Raw genomic sequence first — 23,877 nt, 5'->3', positions numbered from 1 at the left:
TGACTTAATGCCAATCCCAATAGGGTTTTCAATGTTTAATATATGTAACATATTTGAGAAATGGTTTTAAGACTGCCCCCTCATGTTTTCCTGGCTAAGCAGGGATTTAAACCCATGTCCCCCAAGTCCTTGTCCAATGCTCTAACCAGTACTTCACACTGCCACTCTGAATATAAGGATTTGCATCCAAATATGGTAACACACAGTCTAGTCTGAGCTTGATGAGTGAGTAAAAATAAATCATTTCTGTGTCATAGTTTGCAGTACAAAGCAAACTGCTCTACCTTCAAAGGACTGCACAGGTTCTATGGCTACCCACTCCATTCCATGCTAATAAAGGAAATCTGCAACAAGAGATGATCATGCAACTTCCATCTAAAAACCATCCACAAAGGACAGCCCACAGAGAATTCTATTCCAAAGAAGCCCATTTTACTGTCCGATAATTCTTGCTGTCATAACATCCTTCCTAACGTTTAATCAGAAATATCTCTCTCTCTCTCTCTCTCTCTCTCTCTCTCTCTCTCTCTCTGTGTGTGTGTGTGTGTGTGTGTGTGTGTGTGTGTGTGTGTGTGTGTGTGTGTGTGTGTGTGTGTGTGCGCGCGCGCGCTTATCTGAAGTCAGTTTCTACCTATGGGAGCAGAGGAACATTTGTTTCATCTTTCACATGCCAGCCCTTCAGATAATGAAGATGGCTATTGTGTCAATTTTCTCTTCTCTATGCTCCCTTAGCCATTTCTTTTCCCCATCATTTCTTTACCTTTTAATATTTTTCAACCCTCTTCTGGACATATGTTAGCCTTTCATTACCTTTCTTAAACTCTGGAGTATAGAACTGGACACAGCACTCTAGCAGAGGTCTGACCAAAGAAGTATGAATTGCTACTATTACTTCCTGAAAATTATAATTTTGTGTGTGCGGCCTACAATCAGATTAACTATTCTTGCAGTCATATGTTTAGCTTCTGGTCTACTAAGATCCTGTAGGATTTTTTTCATAACAACTGTTGTTCTGCCATGTGTCATCTATTTTATACTTCTGTACAGGATTCTTTCTACCCAGTGTAGTACTTTACATTATTAAATGTTGAAATTCATTTTGTTTTGTCCTGTTTTCTAATCCATTAAGGTCTCATTGATTCCCGATTATGTCTTCTGGCGTGTTAAATACCCCTCCCAATTTGGTGTAATTCATAAATTTCAATAAGCATTCCCTCTGCTCCTTCATTCTTTTATCTTTCTGTGCTTGCAAAGTAATGTTCATAAAAAGAATTGTACTCAAGTAGAGAGCTAGATTGTGATAAAATTTAATCACTTTTAAAACCGCATTTTTAAACTTAAAGTTTTTAATTTGTTAAAATGCTTTTTGTTTGAAAAAGCAAAGCCACATATGATGATAGTTTTACATTAAAATGTATTATTGTACAATGGTTTTATTACAAAAGAAGGATTATAAAATGGGCATCAGTGAACTAAAATGGATGGGAATGGGTGATTTCAACTCAGATGATTATCATGTCTACTATTGTGGGCAAGAATCCCGTAGAAGGAATGGAGTAGCCCTCATAGTCAACAAAAGAGTGGGAAAAGCTGTAATGGGATATAATCTCAAAAATGATAGAATGATGTCAATACGCATCCAAGGCAGACCTTTCAACATCACAATAATCCAAGTTTATGCACCAACCTCCATTGCTGAGGAGACTGAAATTGAACAATTTTATGAAGATTTACAACACCTTCTAGAACTGACACCGAAGAAGGATGTTCTTCTCATTCTGGGGGACTGGAATGCTAAGGTAGGGAGTCAAGAGATAAAAGGAACAACAGGGAAGTTTGGCCTTGGAGTTCAGAACGAAGCAGGACAAAGGCTAATAGAGTTTTGTCAAGAAAACAAGCTGGTCATCACAAACACCCTTTTCCAACAACACAAGAGGCGACTCTACACATGGAAATCACCAGATGGGCAACATCGAAATCAGATTGACTATATTCTCTGCAGCCAAAGATGGAGAAGCTCTATACAGTCAGCAAAAACAAGACCTGGAGCTGATTGTGGCTCTGATCATCAGCTTCTCATAGCAAAATTCAAGCTTAAACTGAAGAGAGTAGGAAAAACCACTGGGCCACTCAGGTATAATCTAAACCAAATCCCTTACGAATACACAGTAGAAGTGAAGAACAGATTTAAGGAACTAGATTTGGTGGACAGAGTGCCTGAAGAACTTTGGATAGAGGTTCGTAACATTGTACACGAGGCAGCAACAAAAACCATCCCAAAGAAAAGGAAATGCAAGAAAGCAAAGTGGCTGTCCAACGAGGCCTTACAAATAGCAGAAAAGAGAAGGGAAACAAAATGCAGGGGAGATAGGGAAAGTTACAGAAAATTGAATGCAGACTTCCAAAGAATAGCAAGGAGAGACAAGAGGGCCTTCTTAAATGAACAATGCAAAGAAATAGAGGAAAATAACAGAAAAGGAAAAACCAGAGATCTGTTCAGGAAAATTGGAGATATTAGAGGAAAATTTTGTGCAAAGATGGACATGATAAAAGACAAAAATGGAAGGGACCTCACAGAAGCAGAAGACATCAAGAAGAGGTGGCAAGAATACACAGAGGAATTATATCAGAAAGTTTTGGATATCCCGGACAACCCAGACAATATAGTTGCTGACCTAGAGCCAGACATCCTGGAGAGTGAGGTCAAGTGGGCCTTAGAAAGCCTGGCTAACAACAAGGCCAGTGGAGGTGATGGCATTCCAGTCGAACTATTTAAAATCCTAAAGGATGATGCTGTTAAGGTGCTACATTCAATATGCCAACAAGTTTGGAAAATTCAACAGTGGCCAGAGGACTGGAAAAGATCAGTCTACATCCCAATACCAAAGAAGGGCAGTGCCAAAGAATGCTCCAACTACCGGACAATTGCACTCATCTCACACGCCAGCAAGGTTATGCTCAAAATCATACAAGGTAGGCTTCAGCAGTATGTGGACCGAGAACTCCCAGAAGTACAAGCGGGATTCCGAAGGGGCAGAGGAACTCGAGACCAAATTGCCAACATGCGCTGGATTATGGAGAAAGCCAGAGAGTTCCAGAAAAACATCTACTTCTGCTTCATTGACTATGCAAAAGCCTTTGACTGTGTGGACCACAGCAAACTATGGAAGGTCCTAAAAGAAATGGGCGTGCCTGACCACCTTATCCATCTCCTGAGAAACCTATATGTGGGACAGGAAGCAACAGTTAGAACTGGATATGGAACAACGGATTGGTTCAAAATTGGGAAAGGAGTACGACAAGGCTGTATATTGTCACCCTCCTTATTTAACTTATATGCAGAATACATCATGCGGAAGGCTGGACTGGAGGAATCCCAAGATGGAATTAAGATTGCAGGAAGAAATATCAACAACCTCTGATATGCAGATGATACCACTCTGATGGCGGAAAGTGAGGAGAAACTAAAGAACCTTGTAATGAGGGTGAAAGACGAGAGTGCAAAAAACGGCCTGAAACTCAGCATCAAAAAAACTAAGATCATGGCCACTGGTCCCATCACCTCCTGGGAAATTGAAGGGGAAGATATGGAGGCAGTGACAGATTTTACTTTCTTGGGCTCCATGATCACTGCAGATGGAGACAGCAGCCCCGAAATTAAAAGACGCCTGCTTCTTGGGAGGAAAGCAATGACAAACCTTGACAGCATCTTAAAAAGCAGAGACATCACCTTGCCAACAAAAGTCCGAATAGTCAAAGCTATGGTTTTTCCTGTAGTGTTGTATGGAAGTGAGAGCTGGACCATAAAGAAAGCTGACTGCTGAAGAATTGATGCCTTTGAATTGTGGTGCTGGAGGAGACTCTTGAGAGTTCCCTGGACTGCAAAGAGAACAAACCTATCAATTCTAAAGGAAATCAACCCCGAGTGCTCATTGGAAGGACAGATCCTGAAGCTGAGGCTCCAGTACTTTGGCCATCTCATGAGAAGAGAAGACTCCTTGGAAAAGACTTTGATGTTGGGAAAGTGTGAAGGCAAGAGGAGAAGGGGACGACCGAGGATGAGATGGTTGGACAGTGTCATCAAAGCAACCAACATAAATTTGACACAACTCCGGGAGGCGGTGGAAGATAGGAGGGCCTGGCGTGCTCTGGTCCATGGGGTCACGAGGAGTCAACTGAACACACAGTGTACAATGGTTTTATTACAAAAGATGGATTATAAATTTGAATTATATATTCAAATACATTGGCTAAAATCCTATTCCTCAGTGCATGCTAGAGTAGGTTCAATGAATCAGTGAGGATTTTTTAAAGATGATGGATGGATGGATGGATGGATGGATGGATGGATGGATGGATGGATGGATGGATGGATGGATGGATGGATGGATGGATGGATGGATGGATGGATGGAGAGAGAGAGAGAGAGAGAGAGAGAGAGAGAAATTAAAAGTGATTGTGGAGAAGCTAAAAGATGGAGGATAGATTCAAGTATCTTTCTTCAAATGCTCTGTACGTTCCATTGATTCAATGAGCCTAATCCTGCTGCATCTTATTAAGAAAAGCAACAAGATTTTAGCCAATGTATTTATGCTATTTTTAAAAAATTGTAAATAGGATCCAATAGTTCCTGGTTTGGGTCTCAATGTTGCAGTATTCTATAGGCATTTGTGTAGATAAATCTTTCTAACACAGATGGTAATCAGAAAATTTCTACTTCTCAAATTCAGTTTGTCTCTCTAAAGATGCGTATTTGTTGACAAGTCAACCATGTCTTCCAGTTCTGAACAAGGTTATTCCTGGAGCTTTTTTAGGCTTTCACAGCCAGGATCCAATGGTTGTTGTAGGTTTTTTGGGCTGTTTGGCCGTGTTGGAGGTTTTTCTTTCTAACATTTTGCCAGTCTGTGTGGCCAGCATCTTCAGAGGACAGGAGTTAGAACTCTGTGGACTTTTTCCACCAATGTAAATAATGCTTTTTTCTTTTCTCAGTATTATACTAGGCTGGACATGCTTCAGAACTTTACTTCAATCTGCAGACTGCTTTCAACAGTTTTTCTGAATTATGCTTGTTCCATTAGGATGGCAACCCTAGCTATTGACCTTTGGCACCGTGGTATAGACATAATCAAGACCTTACTTCTCTCTGTCTCTCTGAAAGTGTACATCGAAAGTGTCAATAAACAGAGCATTTATTGGATGAGAAGTCAATATGGGCAAACCCTTTCCTGATTTAAGTCCTAATGGTTGCGGTGGAAGACATGAAATTCTAATTCAAACACTTGGAAAGCAAAAATATACAGTCACACTTTTACTTATTTGTGGTTTTTTCCTCACTCCTAATAAATTGCAGGATTTTGCCTCTTTCTGAGAAGTGCACTTAAAGTTAGAACATTCATTGAAAGTTAGAAGTGCAAACCACATGAGACCATGCTTTTGTGCATGTGAATGTCTTCTAGGCCGAAAAGAAGAATTACTACACACATTATCATCAAGTTTATTTGTGCAAAACTCTACTTCAGAACCATAGCCGAGGTCTTACAGAAGTGGCTTCCAAACTTGGGTCCCCAGAAGTTCTTGGACTAAAACTCCCATAAGCCTTCACCACTAGCTGTGGTGGACAGGATTTCTGGGAGTTGTAGTCCAAGAACATCTGGGGACCCAAAGCTGGGAACTACAGTGGGCCCTCGACTTACCAACGGCCCTATTTACGTACATTCCTACTTTCGAACCGCTCCGATGGAAAAATTTTCCCTCGGCTTCCAAACTGAGTTCTAGTTACGAATGGAAAAAAAAACAGCAGGGGAAATGGCAGGAAATTCAAACCATTGGTGCCGAAGAGGCTGCTTCTTTGTAGTTCTTTCGCCCCAACGGTTTGGAAAGGGGAAGCTCGGGCTCCTGGGCTTCCAGCACTGCTGTGGTGGGTTCGAGCTAAGGGGCTGGGAGTGAGGGCATGTGGGTGAACCCGAGGCCACCTTCCAGCTTCCTGGGCCAGAGCTCGTATAATGGGGGGGAAATGGAGAAGAGCTTTCCTTTGGCGTCACCCCGGGGAGAGCTTGGGTGGGCTTCCCTCTTAGCTGCTTCGCCGGACGGCTCCATCCCGAGCTTCGCCCACCTTCCACGGTGCACGGGAGAGCCAGCCCTGCCCAGAATCATTGCCTCCCTGCGTGGAGAAATCCCCTGTTCACACCTCCGAAGCCCCTCTTCCTCATCTCTTCCCTCCGGCTCTTCCATGGCACCTCCGCTCTTTCCTCGGGATTCCCCTCCTTCACCTCTGCTGCTGGCATTGCCATGGAACGTGGAAGCGGCGAAGGGGAGCAAAAAGAGAAGCGCTCCGCCTCCAGGGAAGGTATGCTACCGGGTGGCCGGAGATGCAAGAGCAGGAGGGCGGCCCCAAGAAGGCACAGAGGGGACACCTTGCTGGCTCCGCAGGCTTGCCCTCGCTCTGAAAGAAAAATGCTCCCTTTGTCCTCCGGAGTTGTGGCGTCGCCACAGCGTCAGAAGGCTGAACCTGGCCAGGGCGCTCTGGTTGCTTGCCACCGCCGCCTTGGCTGCAGCTGGGGGGGGGGAGTGAGTACCACTGAAGGAGGCTTTGGACTGGCAAGGTAGGGTGATGCTTTTTAAAAACTCTTCTGGGTGGCTTTTACAAGGTGGCTTTGAGGTGGGGGTATTATGTTTCTGCTCTTTTTCTTTTCTGGTGATTTTTTTTTTTTTTTTTTTTTTTGCAGTCCCAGTGCGGGACTTGCTCTGATGTTTATTTTGGGGTTTGGTTTGGTTTTACACCCCAACACCTTCTGGTCTTGCTCTGTTACTGTATGTATTTGGTTGTTTTTTTTTAAAAACCCAGTGCCTTCCGACCTGGCATGATGTGTTCTTTTTTATTTGGGGGGGGTACTTTCTTCTTCAGCTGGAACGGATTAATGGGTGTTCAATGCATTCCTATGGAAAAATTGGGTTCTATTTATGAACGTTTCGATTTACAAACCTCCTTCCATGGATTAAGTTCGTAAATAGAGGGCCCACTGTACTGTTTTGCACCCTATGTCTGCAAGACAAATGTCACCATTTTTATTATATATAAATTAACATGGATACTCATTTATATTATGAAGAGCCTTGTGGCATGAAGAGACTCGTGGCGCAGTGGTTAAACTGCTGTACTGCAGCCAAAACTGTGCTCACGACGTGGGGTTCAATCCCAGGTAGCCGGCTCAAGGTTGACTCAGCCTTCTATCCTTCCAAGGTTGGTAAAATGAGTACCCAGCTTGCTGGGGGGGGGCAATGTGTAGCCTGCATAATTGTAAACTGCCCAGAGAGTGCTTGAAGCGCTATGGGGCGGTATATAAGCAGCACACATTATGCTTTGCTTATAACTGAAATAGTGCTGCATCACTTAGAATTTTTTTTTTTAAATGCAAGAACACAAAAATAGAGGAAAAGGTTTCTCCAACATCCTTTCTACTGTTACAACCTCATACAATACGTTAGAAAGTAGTCACCTCAGATAACACTCCCCACAGCTCTATTTGGTTTTGAATTACTCAAATGCATGAACACCAGAATGGGATAATTGGGAGCATTCCCAATCATGCCAAATAAACTGCAGCCCTAGCACTGTGCTAGAAGGGAGTGGCATAGCTCACAAAAGGGGGGGGCAGGATGGATTCTGTTCTTGTTGTTTAGTTGTTTAGACGTGTCCAACTCTTCGTGACCCATGGACGAGAGCCCGCCAGGCCCTCCTGTCTCCCACTGCCTCCTGGAGTTTGGTCAAATTCATGTTGATAGCTTCTATGACACTGTCCAACCATCTCATCTTCTGTCACCCCCTTCTCCTCTTGCCCTCACACTTTCCCAATGTCAGTGTCGTTTCCAGGGAGTCTTCTCTTCTCATGAGATGGCCAAAGTACTGGAGCCTCAGCTTCAGGATCTGTCCCTCCAGTGAGCACTCAGGGTTGATTTCCTTTAGAATGGATAGGTTTGTTCTCTTTGCAGTCCAGGGGACTCTCAAGAGCCTCCTTCAGCACCACAATTGAAAAGCATCAATTCTTTGGCGGTCAGCTTTCTTTATGGTCCAGCTCCCGCTTCCATATATCACTACAGGAAAAACCAGATTCTACAGGTCATCAAAATGGAGGGCCTAAAGGAAATGAGCTGGTGGTCCTCTTGGAAGACAAGGTCCGGCAGCTAGAGGCTTGTGTTCCAATCTCCGCACTTTCAGGGAGCAGGCCGTATAGGTAGGGCTCATTAGCCTTAAAAGGCAGCCCATCTAGGAGAAAGAAAACTCCGATTTCAAACCTCCACTGGCTTGTGGCTATGTCCGCTGATGGAAACACTTCAGGACTTACCATTGAGGCAAAAGCCGCAACCGGAGTCCCAGAAACATTTCGTGTTTTTCTGGCAACTCCTGCGATGTCGCTGGAACCAGTTGTATTGGCTCCTGCCTTTCCACTGCAGTATTTCAGCAACGTGGAGAGGGGGGATTTGCTGCTCGGGTAACAGCCTATCCGCCATATTATTTTACCCAGGCTTCGTGCTCTGGAGAAGACACTCCAGATTCACATATAGCTTCGAAACCAAAAGGGAAGTAGCAGTTACTGGTTATAAGTCTTTGCTCAATTGGCGTAGAGTATGATGCCAGGGGCTACTTCCAACAGTAGGAGAGGTCATTGCACCTCACTAGGTAGCTACCACCCGCCTTAAGCTGGGCAGACCCCAGCCAGTAAGGTGGTACCTCACCACGGTCTGTTAACCTCATGGGGTGTGGGGGTTTAGAGTGAAAGCTGACAAGCAGATTGATAACCATGCATCATGCAACAATCATAAGAAAACCATGCAATAATCATTAAAAAAAATTCTGCCCTAAAGTTGGGCACCTGAAATGTTCGGACAATGACCCCTGGCTTTTCTGATGACCTGACGACGTATGCAAGACAGCTGTCATCGACATGGAACTGAGTAGAGTGCAGATGGACATTGTTGCCCTGCAAGAGACGAGATTGCCAGACATGGGATATGTCAAAGAAAAAAACTTCGCATTCTTCTGGCAGGGAAAATCATTGAATGAGACCAGGGAACATGGTGTTGGCTTTGTAGTCAGAAATACTCTGCTGAGATCCATTGTTCCATCTAGTGTGAGGAGTTCAAGAATTCTGTCTCTGCAGCTCCACTCATCAGCAGGACCCGCCACCCTCATTGGTGCATATGCACCAACACTGTCCTCCACAACAGAAGTCAAAGATAAATTCTATGACGATCTGGCAGCTGGTATCAAAAAAATCCCTGAGATACAGCAATTGTTCATTCCTGAATACTTTAACGCTGGAGTTGGTACTGATCACAATTCTTGGCCCATTTGTCTAGACGGTTTGGTATTAGGAAGATGAACGAAAATGGCCAACGCTTGCTGGTGTTTTGCTGTTATTACGGTCTCTGTGTGAGCAATACATTCTTTACTACAAAGCTTCAACACAGAGTTCCTGGAGACATCCAAGAGCAAAGCAATGGCATCAGCTCGATTTGATCCTCACTAAACGTTCTAGCCTTCCCAGTATTATCAGAGTGCTAGTATTATCACAGTTACCAGAGTGCTGATTGTGATACTGATCACTTCCTGGTGCGTAGTAGAGTAAAACTGCGAAGAGAATGTATCACACGAAAAAGGAAGGAAGACGATGTACTGTCATCAGCAAGACTCACACTAAAAGAAAAGTGGAGGAATTTGCCCAAGCACTTCCGGAAACCCTTCCTGGCCCAGCTGATGCAAATGCACCTGACGATGGGAACACTTCAAGAACACTGTTTATAACACTGTGTTGTCCACATTTGCAAGAAGACCAAAACGATGGCAGACCGGTTCGAAGCCCATTTGAAGGAGTTGAGGTCAGCCATCAAGGAAAAGAGGAAAGCTTTAGCAGCATACAAAGCCTTTCCTAGTGAGTACAACTTGCAAGCTCCTCGACTTGCTCGTAGCAAAGTTCAACAGGCTGCCATGAGATGTTCCAATGATTATTGGCTTCAGTTCTGCTCACAGATTCAGATAGGGATGGCCTTTTTAAAATATTTCCCAAGATTGGATGTCCCCCTCGATTCCTTAACATCATCAGGTCCTTTCATGAGGAAATGAAGGCACTGTAGTTTTTGATGGCTGAACATCAGATCCCTTTGACATCTGAAGCAAAGTGAAACAGGGCTGTGTCCTTGCACCAACCCTTTTGGGGATCTTTTTTGCTGTCATGCTGAAGCATGCCTTTGGAACTGCAACAGAAAGTGCCTATCTCCGGACTAGATCAGACAGAAAGCTCTTTAATTTCTTTAGATTGAGAGCGAGGACCAAACTCCAACTGAAATGCATGCAGGACTTCCTCTTCGCCGATGAAGCAGCTGTTGTTGCCCACTCTGCTGAAGACCTCCAACAACTCATGAATCGTTTTAGCAAGGCCTGCCAAGACTTTGGACTAAGAATCAACCTGAAGAAAACAAAATTCATAGGCCAGGGTGTGGACTCACCTCCCTCTATTACAATCTCCACACAAGAACTGGAGGTCGTTCATGACTTTGTGTACCTTGGCTCAACGATCTCTGACACTCTCTGGATAAACACATTGGCACAGCAGCTACCACGTTCTCTAGACTCACAAAGAGAGTATGGCTTAATAAGAAACTGATGGCATATACAAAGGTCTGTAGAGCCTGTGTCCTGAGCACACTCCTGTACTGCAGTGAGTCCTGGACCTTTTGTGCACGGCAGGAGAGATAGCTGAACACATTCTATATGCGTTTTCTCCAACACATTTTTGCTATCACCTGGCAGGACAAAGTTCCAGATAGTGTAGTCCTTGAACGAGCTAGAATGTTTGGCATGTATATATTACTGAAACAGCGATGTCTATGTTCGCTTGGGCATGTCGTGAGAATGGCTGATGGTCAGATTCCAAAAGATCTCCTATATGGAGAATTAGTGCAGGGAAATCACCCCAGAGGGAGACCACAGCTGCAATACAAGGATATCTGCAAGTGAGATCTGAAGGCCTTAGGAATGGACTTCAACAGATGGGAAACCTTGACATCTGAGCATTCAGCCTGGAGTCAGGTGGTGCGTCATGGCCTCTCCAATTTTGAAGAGACCCTTGTCCAGCAGGCTGAGGCACAGAGGCAGTCCCCAAACTAGCAAAATCAGGGGGCTGGACAGGGGACAGATTGTATTTGTCTTCAGTGTGGAAGGGATTGTCACTCTCAAATTGGCCTTCTGAGCCACACTAGAAACTACATACACACTAGACCTCCATACAGAGTACATTACCATAGTCTCTTGAGACTAAAGGATGACTAATCTTTGTCTTGTGTTACTTGTAACAAATGATATATAGTGGTGTACAAATCACATTTACTCCAAAAAGACAGTGTTTCCAGGTAAATTCTGGATGAAGATCTTCACAGACCAAGCAGAACTGAGCACAGAATTCAATTTGGTTAAAAATGATTTGCAAGGCAAAGGAATTAAATGGGAAAGGAAGTGAGTTACTGTAAATCAAATGGATTTTAAAAACTCAAACAGTAGTAAACTACCTTATAAAATGAAGCAAATAAATCATCTCAAGGAAGGAATATGTTCTTTATCTGGGAGAGCAAGAATCCTTAATCCTAAAAGATAAGTATCCATTAGAGGGTCAAAAAACTGTGGAGAAAATCTGGCTTTTAAAAGTCTACAGTCAGTCTATGAAATTAAGGGAAGTTTTGTACAGAACATTTTCTTTTTGGATATTCTTCCAAAGCATCACATGAAACCTAAAACAAAACAGGAATAAACGAAGCTTAGCAAACAGTTTATGGAGTGAGAGGGGTTAGGATTGGGACAGTTTAGGCTTTGTTGTACTTCAGCAGCACTTTCTTTGCATAATACCAGCAGAAAATGCCACATTTGGGTTAAGGAATTATGGTAGTACTCATGTACGCTTGATGCAAGAATATAAATATTAAGCAGCTGCAAAATGAGAACACTAAACGTTCACTTGTAAGCCACATGGTGCTACTTGTCCATTATGATAGATGGAAAAAAAATACAGGCAAAATGTGCTATGTAAAGCAAATTAAGTTTGGACCATATTTGATTTGCAAATGAAAATGAAAAACACAATAGTTAAATATCTCAAACAGTATCTATAGACAGTCATTCTGTAAATAGGACATTACAGTACTTCAATTTTTTATAAATATGAGATCTTGACCACTTGCCTTTTTCTTGGCATTATGTCAGATTATAATGTTAATTTTAATAGAGACACAACAGGAAATTACTTTTCCTAATTCTGAACTCTGCAGCCCTCCCAGAAGGAACATTTTAGTAACAGCATGGACAACACATTCTGTTAATCATCATCATCACCTTAGAACTGCAGAGCTGGAAGGGACTCAAAAGCATCAGCGAGCCCAGCCTCTGTCAAGGAGGTGCAGTAGACTGCCTTCATTTACAGGAAGGAATTAGGATGGATACTTAGGGATGCATGAATAATGGTGAATGGGCCAGCAGTCAGGGGAGGTGGGACCCATCTCTAATCTGAAATCATGTCAGGTGACCTCTGCCAAGCTCCCTAGCCATCTTCTTGAACATAAGAACAATAGTAAACTATATGACTTCCCTCATTCAATGGTTATGTAAACAACTGAAAAACTGCATAAGAAATGTTTTAGATACTCTAAATCTTAGCACCATATATATTCTAAAATATTAAGATTCTAAATATTATGAATCAGTATGAATATATACCATTACACACGCTGAACTCTCTACCAGAAAAAAGGAAACGAGGAGGAGGTAGAAAATACGTTTTAAAAATGTTTTAGTCATAACAGAACTCTCCTTTTCCAGAAAACAAGCTGTTCATTCTTTTCTTATTTTCAACAATAAAATAGGATCAATTAGCATTCTTCACAACAGTCTAGCAGCCCAAGAGAAACAAATAAATAATTCAAATGTGGGAAAAGAGAACAATTGACAAAATAAATATTTTAATGATCTGCCTGTTTGCAACCACTCAGTAGAGACTGAGCAATAAAATTTGAGATTAAAAGGACAGCACTAAGGGAATGGGTCAGTAGATTCCTTAATTGATTTCAAAATTTGAAAATCCCTTCCATATTAGTTGATTGTGAAAACAGCACAGAAAACAGAACCATATATATGGACTAAAGATCTCTTTAAATATAGACAATGTAATAAAATCACTTTCAAGGAGAAAGAACAGTACAATATCCGACAGCAGTATTATTATACTTATTCCTGGAAGATGTTATTCAGTTTTTGACTGACAATACAGTCATAGAAGCAGTACTAGGCACTTTATTTCCTCCTATATAAAACTTTTACATCAGCTATTCTTTCCATCTTTATAATTCACGTTCTTTCACAAACTGTTTTAAAGGGGAAACAATTCTGATGGGAAAATTCTAATAGAGAGAATAAGTAATTGCAAGTCTCTACAACAGAAGTGTTATATTTTCATGCAAGTCTATAAGTTGCTCATTTCAAGTTCCTTTGTAAATGCTGCTGCAGCTTCTTGACCATAGGAGACAAACGTCACTCGTGCATTTCCTCCTCTCACATCCTAACAGTGTTCCAATCACCCATCTGTTGGATTCAAAAGGGACACTACTGCATGGCCACCAGAAAGCATATTTGGTATCACCAAGGAAGGTTCTATGACTTCTGCAAACACAAGACCTCTATAAAGTCCAGTATCAATATCACAGCTGACAAGTTTATATTTCATACAATTATGGCTTCTACAGTGCACTGCTGCCCTAACACCATTCTTACTTGTCTCAGATGTTAAGCGAGAGCTGTCTCTTCCAGGAGGGCCGCGTCACCAAAGACAAGGATTGTTCACTTTATGTTTCTTGCACTGGAAGTTAGATGGAGAATTTGAGGGTTTGTGTGTACAGGTGATATGGATATCTTCTGGTTTGTTTGTATGCTATTCTTTCATTCAAACCTACCTAGACTGTAAGATCTGTGGGAGATGCCCTTGTCTGTCCAGCCAACATCAGAGTCACATTTTGTGAGTACACAAAAGGAAGCCTTTTTGGTGGACACTTCCAGACTTTGGAACTCCCTGCTAAAAGAGGCTAGGTTGGTCACCTGCCTGATGTCCTTTGACAGACAGACAACAACCTTCCCATTTAGCCAGGCCTTCAGCAATTGAGAAGTTGATATGCTGTGATTTTCTTTAGTTTTACTGTAAATATTATTTTAAATGAGGGGCTTATAAATGGTTTTTAATTCTATTGAGTTTTAAAATGTTAATTTGATTGTGTTTTAATGTTTATAGTACATTGCATTTTTAATTCTACTGTCCGCTATGGTATTCCCAGTTACTATGATTGTGAAGGACGGACAGTAAACAAAGCTGACAGGAAAAAACCTGACTCATTTGAATGTTCACTTGGATGTTCCAGGGCAGCTTTAGACACCACAGACCATGAAAAAAAACACACACAAATAAATGGGTTGCAGATCAAACCAACCCTCACTTCTCTAAAATGACTGCACTGAGTATCATAGGCAAGACTCTCTTAAAATCACAATATTGATAGGAAATGTGGAAGGCAGAGGGAAAAGAGAAAACCCTAATGAGAGAAGTAAAGGAGGTTGCAGACTAGTTTCCAAGGTCCAAACAGTGCTGCTAAATACAGGATATTTTGGAAGTAAGTGATTATTAGGGTCACCATGGATGAGCTGATGGCAGCTGCAGCCCACGAAAAAACTAGCTAACTAATTAAATAAATAAAAATCTTGGTCCACAGCAACATGTTTTTCCCCCTCTTTCTCCAGACTTCCTGGGATCATCTGAAGATCTGAGGAATACTGGCATCAGTATGGTGATGACATAGAACCCTTTTACGTCCTTCATGTCACAAGCAGATGTGATGATGGAGATGCTAAACGCACGAAAGGCATGATAATGCTCCATATGAACCCAAGAAACTGAAGTCTGATCTAGATAAAGCAGTGACACAGTCATGATGTGGTTCCTTGATCTAAGGATGGTTTGTGCAGTAGTTCTTAATGGTGTCAGATTCTTCCCACATTAGTAGTTATAAAAAAAATCAGAAAGTCCAACAGCCAAACTTTTGAACAGAACTGCTTCATAGTAATCTGTCTGCATTGGCTACTTACTTGATTCAAATACAAAGTGCTAGTTGTACCCTGTAAAGAAGGGGTGTGCAAAATGAAGCTTGCAGGCCACATGACAATGCCAGAAAACAAATTTGCAGCCACAACAGTCTTGCATACAGTACCCCCCCAAAAAATACACATATTATTCAATAATGTGTGTACTTCCAAACAAGTACACACATTATGGAACATTTGCTCAAAAGTGCTATGAAAGCAGCAGAGTGGACATTTTGCTACATTTTATTCAAACAAATGCTTTTTTGGGGGGTGGGGTCCTCTAGAAAGTTTCATGGGTGTTTTGTTAGAAAAATATTTGGGCAGGATAGGGTAGGGGGGGCAGTTCCCCCCCCCCAAAAAAAAGATATAAAGTCTTGAAAATTTTATAAGGTGTAAAGTCTGCCTTGTCACATATGACCCAGGATACTGAGAATGACATATATGGCTATACTGAGAGATGTCAGGACACTGGTGACAAAAGAATAACCTTACTCCACCCCCTTAGTCCCCTGAAAACAGCTGAATGCGTCTGGTGAAGATATTTACGATTTCTTGGTCATCCAATTAGTTGACATGGCCAGGATTTAGTTGTTATTTATTTTATTTGCTCCTATGGAGATGATGTGGAAGTGATGGCATTCCAGTTGAACTATTTCAAATCTTAAAAGATGATGCTGTTAAGGTGCTACACATTATATACCAGCCATTTTGGAAAACTCAGCAGTGGCCAGAGGACTGGAAAAGATCAGTCTACATCCCAATCCCAAAGAAGGGCAGTGCCAAAGAATGCTCCGACTACCGTACAACCGCACTCATTTGACACCCTAGGAAGGTTATGCTCAAAATCCTACAAGGTAGGCTTCAGCAGTATGTGGACCGAGAACCCCCATAAGTAGAAGCTGGATTTCAAAGGGGCAGAGGAACTAGAGACCAAATTGCTGACATGCGCTGGATTATGGAGAAAGCCGGAGAATTCGAGAAACACATCTACTTCTGCTTCATTGCCTATGCAAAAGCCTTTGACTTTGTGGACCACAACAAACTATGGCAAGTCCTAAAAGAAATGGGAGTGCCTGACCACCTTATCTATTGCCTGAGAAATCTATATGTGGGACAGGAAGCAACAGTTAGAACTGGATATGGAACAACTGATTGGTTCAAAATTGGGAAAGAAGTATGACAAGGCTATATATTGTCTCCCTGCTTGTTTAACTTATGTGCAGAATACATCATGTGAAAGGCAAGACTGGATGAATCCCAAGCCGGGATTAAGATTGCCGGAAGAAATATCAACAATCTCAGATATGCAGATGATACCACTCTGATGGCAGAAAGTGAGGAGGAATTAAAGAACCTCTAAATGAGGGTGAAAGAGGAGAGCACAAAAAAACGGTCTGAAGCACAACATCAAAAAAACTAAGATCATGGCCACTGGTCCCATCACCTCCTGGCAAATAGAAGGGGAAGATATGGAGCCAGTGACAGATTTTACTTTCTTGGGTTCCATGATCACTGCAGATGGTGACAGCAGCCCCAAAATTAAAAGACGCCTGCTTCTTGGGAGGAAAGTGATGACAAACCTAGACAGCATCTTAAAAAGCAGAGACATCACCTTGCCAACAAAAGTCTGCATATTCAAGGCACTTTTTTTTCTCCAGTAGTGATCTATGGGAGCAAGAGCTGGACCATAAAGAAGTCTGACCGCAGAAGAACTGATGCTTTTGAACTGTGGTGCTGGAGGAGACTCTTGAGAGTCCCCTGGACTGCAAGGAGAACAAACCTATCCATTTTGAAGGAAATCAACCCTGAGTGCTTACTGGAAGGACAGATCCTGAAGCTCTAGCTCCAATACTTTGGCCATCTCATGAGAAAAGAAGACTCCCTGGAAAAGCCCCTGATGTTGGGAAAGTGTGAAGGCAAGAGGAGAAGGGGACGACAGAGGACCAGATGGTTGGATAGTGTCAGCAAAGCTACCAACATAAATTTGACCCAACTCCGGGAGGCAGTGGAAGACAGTAGGGCCTGGCGTGCTCTGGTCCATGGGGTCACAAAGAGTTTGACATGACTTAACGACTAAACAACAATAATGGAGATGGGAGATTTTGATTTTATTTTCTAGTTTTTTTTTTATTTTCTAGTTATTGTAATTCAGATCATTTAATTTTTTATTTATATAGCACTTAATTAGCATGTTATCGAATATTGTACTTTGTGTTTTTTTTTATTTTATAAATTTCTTGAAGTGTATAATGTTTCCAGATCTAATTAGTTAATTTCACTACATCACACAACTACATCAGGGAAGAGAGATAGGAAAAGATATTGTAATAATAATCTGTTGCTCTCTTTACTGAGCCAGTGTATCCCCCATTAAATTTTTCTCTTTCTCCACACGTTTTCTAGCACAGCAAATTGAGTCTTATGCAACCAAATTTCCATTAATTTCGCTGAGAAACTCCGGGCATTTATCTTACCTAATTTCTATACTGTTTAGGAGACCAAATATAGTAATAACTGCAGTAGTGCCACTTCTTCAAAATGAAATGTTTCATATGAGAGTTGTCTTAAAGTGATGAATGTTAGTGGCATCCCTTCTTGGTGAATTTGCTTGTAAGGATCTTATTTAAATTGTTCCATATTTATGCTCTGTCTGCTGAAATAAATACATCAAATAATTTTAGGATGAATAGAGTTACAAGCATATTCTAGGATTTTATTCTGCTCTCTTCATACTGGCTGAAGCAAGCCTGCTTTTACTCCAAATGTTCAGCCATCGTTGTTCTTAAACATTATATTTATAATATTATGTGGATTCAATAAGCTTGTCTTGGGGCTTATTCTCTCTCAGGGTGCTTTAATTCAGTTTCCTTTACAATGCTCTCCACTAACATTGTCAACCTAATATGACAAGCCATTTCTATGTGACTCTGTCCAGAACCTCTGATACTGCCAGTGACTGCCAGCATTATTTCAACTCAGTTCAACTTATCAATCATACTTTATGCACTTCAGCACAATCATACCCTGAGGTCATTCTGGGGCTGGCCTATTTTCTCAGAATCTCTCTTGGGAACAGTCCATCTCTCCAATCTTGCCTCAGAATATAATGAGCAAGCATTTCTACAATATTTTCACTGTTCAACAGAAACTCAAGATGGCACATCTAAAGGTAAATCATTACGACGATTTGAGATAAACAAGAACACTGAAGTTGCTTGTACTTACTTCAAGGCATGATACAGAATCTTGTTTCAATTCACCATCACCTGGAAGAACACATATGTAATGTCACTGATTTTGCTGATAAAAGGTCATTTCACAATATTTCATGGTTCCCTGTAAAGAAATGCAGTCTTTAGCCAAAGAGAGTACTGTGCCACTTACAAGACTTTATCTTAAAAGAAGGTTTTGTGAATTACAATTCACTTCTTGAAATGGTATCTTTAAACCAGTACTGTATAGGTAAGTGATTGATGAATTTCACTGAAATTCCTATTGCGAATCAATATGCACTATGATATTACGTGTCAGCAAGCTATTGTTTGGAAAGACTACCTAGTTTCTAAGTGATAACTTCTCAATATTCTTTCTCAATGTAAAAAAGAGATTTTTTTTAAAATAGGGACTACATGAACAATGTCAATTTAATACATAAAATTGCTAGTATAGCAATAAAAACATTAAAGAATTTTCTGGATTATTCTACCTTACGAATCAATGCATCTTTCCTTCTACTTGAGTTATTTGCTCTGTCTTGAACAGCTCTCAGCAGATGTGCACGATTCTCAGGCCAAGTTCTGCTATTCCACCTGTAGCTATACAAATCCCATCACTCAGCTGTCTGGACGCTACACTCAGATGCCTAAAACTGACTTTGGGCAGAATAAGCTCTTTTTTAGCCTGCCAAACCCCTTCAGACAGGCTTCCACTTCATCTGCCCAGATGCTCTGAGCCTGCCAAAGTTTGTAGTCTCAGAGCTAGAAAGAAGTCTTCAGTTTTACAATTTATCTCGGCATGTGCTTCCCTTTAAAAAAAAGGCTGAAATAAAAAAACACAGGTCCCAAATCTGTATCTAAATGTCTAATGATGATCAGGATAACTTTTGTACTGAATTTTCATGCCTTCCCAAACCGCCTTTACAAAAAGAAAAGTACAATTATGAAGTAGTGGATGCCAAAACTGGCTGGTCTTGGCTGGTCTTTTGGCTCTTCCCAAAAGTTATTAAGTGGTAAACACTTCTGTCAAAACTGGACAATGTAGAGGCTTATTTTTAAAGCCTCTACAATGCCTAAATTTGACATGTGTTCATCCAGTTTTAGCTGTCTCCTACTTCTGGAGCTTTAAGTCATGATGCCACCACAAAAATTCAGAAATGAAATACTGAATAATATTTGAATTCTATGATTTTTTTTCATTCTGGAACCAGGTTGAAGATCCCCTCATTTAGTAGCAGTTCTGACTCCTGTCCTCTGAAGATGCCGGCCACAGAGACTGGTGAAACATTAGGAAGAACAACCTTCAGAACACAGCCAAAGAGCCCAAAAAACCTACAACAACCATTGGATCCCAGCTGTGAAAGCCTTCAAGAATATATTTTTGGGTTACCGAATTACTTCCTTCCAATAAGTGCCTAAGCTTCTTGTTAAGACTGATCAACAAACATTTATCAACGCATCCACACAAATGCCATAGGGAAAAAAAATAAAAAATAAAAAAATTTAAAAGGACATGCAGTGATAGTAGTTCAACGGAAATGTTTCTGAAAAGATCAGCAACAAAAAAAGCAGAAATGATCTGCATTTAGGATGATTGCATAGTAAATGCTTCACTAATAACTGTGCATCAAGTGACCACAAATTTATGATATTAACTCAGTGGGGGATAGGAAGGCAACATTTGCCTCCTTTGACCGCGGCCTCTAGCCAGGCATCTCATCAATTAATTGCAATTAGCCACAAACCTTCGGTTAACACAAACAGGACTCTGGCTTATATCTTTTTAATATGCCAGTTTAACCACTTTAATATGATTAAATTCCCTGGTAAACTGGTGATATTTAACAGTTAGAGCAGTTGAGTACAAACAGGGGAAACAGAGTTAAAAATCTCCTCTTGGCCTTGAACCTCGGGGAGTTATCTTGGGCAAGTCCTTGTTCCTACAGTATCTTAACTTACATAATTGAGAAGATCAAAGTGGTCCATAGCAGAATTCTGCATAAGGAGCAATTTAAGGGTGGCTTAAAAATTCCCACTCCACAGTTCCCTGAACTTGTTCACGTGCACTTGTGACTGTAAATGCAAAACTGCCTCCATCGCTGGCTTTTCTCTAGTCCCCTGTATATGTCTAAGAAGAGAGGAGAGAAATCAAGACATGCTAATATATACTCAGAGGGTGCTCTTCCCCCTCCCCATGGGGTTACACTTTATCTTTAGCTGAACCTAGAATCAAAATTCTAACTGGATTCATACATACATTCACTTAGGTAAAGGTAAAGGTTCCCCTTGACATTTAGTCCAGTCGTGTCTGACTCTAAGGGGTGGTGCTCATCCCTGTCTCCAAGCCGTAGAGCCAGTGTTTGTCCGTAGACACCTCCCGTGGTCACGTGGCCAGTGTGACTAGACACGGAACACCGTTACCTCCCCGCCGTGGTGGTACCTATTTATCTACTCACATTTACATGCTTTCAAACTGCCTTATTTAACAAATTTGATGGCTATAATTTTGGCTGGAGAATTATGTGTTACTGTTTCAGAATGAAAGAATTATAGTGCTACTTTAACAAGCATATACCGTGCACATACAATTACACTCTCTCTTGGAGACCCATTGTGCCATATCTTTGCCAGTCTTGTTGAGTCACATTCATAAACTGCAGGAGATGGCAGCAGCTACTGGTCTGCAGTTTTAAGGCTACAGCTTCCCCTCCCTCCTTTGCTTTATAGTGGTTTTCATTCACATCAGCAGAACAGAACAGTCTTCTTATTGAAATGTAGTAGCCTGATGTGAAGAACGTGGGTCTGAGAAACACAGTTCTGAGATTTCCCAGACTGGGAATAACATTCAGGCTTTAAAAGCCTTATTTAAACCTACATGTAGCTAGAGTTCAAGAAGGTAGATATCTGAGCTCTGTGTTGTACCTCTGTAGACTTTGATATAAAGTCGAGTGGTTCCATGTTAGTACAGACAATTCCTTTGACCGCACCATGCTGAAAGAAATTCTGTATTCATTTGAATATAGATACAAATGTAGTGAAGGCCACTTGTCGCCAAGGCACTGCAACATACGCACTGGGGCAAAAATATACACATATACAGGTACAAGGCCGCAGATGGCAATAACTGACTAGCAAAAGGATCTTGGAGTAGTGACAAATAGCTTGATAAGAACACTGACTCAGTTTGTGGTGGCTGTGAAAAAGACACATTCTATGAATTTTAGAGAAGGAAATTATAATAAAACTGCTAATATAATAGAGAACTCATAAAATATATGGTGTGACTGCATTCGGAATATCAAACATCATTTTGATCATTTCACCTCAGCTTGCAGAGCTAAAAATGATCTAGAAAAGGCAACTAAAATTCTCATGGGCTAGAGAACATAGGATAACATTGGTGCACAAAGAGCCAAACATTCTTCTTCCCTTCCCATAATATTACAATGAGTTTAAATAGTAGGAGTCCTGGGGCAAATAAGAAGTGTATGACTATTCCTATGAAGGAAAACAGCAGGATAAAGAAGCTATCAAGTCAAGAAAAAAGTTACAAATAGGTTTTTTTTAAAAAAATCAATACTACACAGGGTAGTATCTGAAATGAGTGTCCAGAAGGCTACTTATGGGGCAGCCAAAGCTTTAAGCATGCCCAGCTATGTTTCCTTTTGAGAAAAAATAAAACATATACATGGTCATACTGCAAGCTGCTTTAGAAAGGTTCTGCAGATAGGGATGGGACTTTCATATTTAATGGATTTCTATCTCCATAACTCAGCAGGAACTGATGATGGTGTGCCGTGAAGTTAATTCTGACTAATGGTACTCCTTTTCAGGGTTTTCCATGTGGAGAATATTCAGAAGTGGTCTACCATTCCTTTCTTCTGGGGGATTTTAGGACTGTGCAGCTTGTTCGATGCCACACAAGGTGGCTTTTCTGGAGGCAAAGTGGGGAGTCAAACTCCCAACCTCTGGCTCTGCAGCCAGATACTTAACTCGCTGAGCTATCCAGTCAGCTACCAGCAGAAAAAAGGCTGAATTATGGGACTGAACCCCCAAAGCAGCAGGAGGTAGAACAGCCCCTCTACTTCTGCTCCTCTCCCAAGTTACTGCTCCATGGAGGCAACCTCTGTTGGAACTCGCCTCCCAGGGACCTTTGCAAGACTCAAGGACTCTCAAAATTCCCACAATGCTGTGGGATGCTTTTTCCCCCCTCACTCAGCAAAGGAATGGCATAGGAATCAAACAGAGCTATAGGAGTTGTCCTACCTCTTGTTGCTTTGGGCTTTCAGTCCCATTATTCAGTTTCAGGGGTTCAAAATGAATTATGGGGCTAGAAGCCTATTAAACATTTCTTTCCACCAATCCAGGTGAGGCGGTTTCTGAGCTGAACTCGTGTCTGGACCTGATAATGGACTGGATGAGAGTTAATAAATTGAAACTCAATCCAGACAAGATGGAAGTGTTGTTAGTGGGTGCTTTGCCGGACAGGTTGGAGGGCCATTTTCCTGCCCTGAATAGGGTTACACTCCCCCTAAGGGACAGGGTCCGCAGCCTGGCGGTGCTCCTGGACCCCAGTCTAACTCTGGAAGCCCAGGTGGACTCAGTGACCAGGGGCGCCTTCCTTCAGCTGCAGAAATTGTACCAGCTACGGCCCTACCTGGATGAGTGGAGTCTCATGACAGTTGCACACGCACTGGTAACATCTTGCATAGATTATTGCAATGCGCTCTACGTGGGGCTGCCTTTGAAGACGGTCTGGCAACTGCAACTGGTTCAGAATCGAGCTGCGCGACTAGTGAGTGATGGGGCCATTAGGGGACATATCAATCCAATTCTGATTAAATTAATTTGTTACCAGTTGCTGCCCGGGCCCATTTCAAAGTGCTTGTTTTGACATATAAAGCCCTAAAAGGCTTGGGCCCTGGATACCCGAGGATCACCTCCTTCCATATGAACCTACCCGCAGTTAAGATCTAGCCAGGGGGCCCTTTTGAAAGAGCCATCCCTCAAGGAGGTAAGAGGGATGGCTTGTAGAGAAAGGGCCTTTTTGGCAGCTGCCCCCAGACTATGGAATGCCCTTCTGCCTGAGATTTGTCTGGCACCGACGCTAAAGACATTTCAGCGCCAAGTCAAAACCTTCCTGTTCCAGAAGGCTTTTAATTGAAATAGTATCAACTGTGGATCCTGATGGCAATTTTTAGAGTATCTATTTTATTCGTATTTTTATTGTTTTACCTTTTTATTGCATTTTTATTGTATCTTAATTGTTGTAAGTCACTTTTGGGTAGAGTGAGTGGCATATAAATTAAATACATAAATAAACATTAGAATCCCATCTCTACCTGCAGGTTCAAAAGTGACTTCCCAGGGAGCACCAGTAGTAGAAGATCCCTGCTATTCAAAGTACACTAGTCATAACCTGAAATGTTCATTGGACACTCAGTACAGTGAGCTGTGGAGATCATTTGATCCTGTACTATGTTTCTAGCATATAAT

General features: G+C 41.6%; 1 protein-coding gene across 1 annotated transcript in view; it reads right to left on the bottom strand.

Annotated features, from left to right (window-relative positions):
• Nucleotides 1-12,490: 12,490 nt before the first annotated feature.
• The window catches only part of LOC144586222 (uncharacterized), a 78,710-nt gene continuing 67,323 nt past the window's right edge, over nucleotides 12,491-23,877 (bottom strand). Inside the window, exons 3-4 of the mRNA XM_078384051.1 lie at nucleotides 18,392-18,432; nucleotides 12,491-13,895 (exon numbers count right to left, since the gene is read on the bottom strand). Of these exons, the coding sequence (XP_078240177.1) occupies nucleotides 13,857-13,895; nucleotides 18,392-18,432 (80 nt within the window). The 3' untranslated portion in view covers nucleotides 12,491-13,856. The remainder of the gene's footprint in view (nucleotides 13,896-18,391; nucleotides 18,433-23,877) is intronic.

Source organism: Pogona vitticeps, chromosome 2, assembly GCF_051106095.1.
Source record: "Pogona vitticeps strain Pit_001003342236 chromosome 2, PviZW2.1, whole genome shotgun sequence".
NCBI lineage: Eukaryota > Metazoa > Chordata > Lepidosauria > Squamata > Agamidae > Pogona > Pogona vitticeps.
The sequence above is the reverse complement of the archived record's forward strand: the minus strand, read 5'-3'. Positions and strand labels throughout refer to the sequence as shown.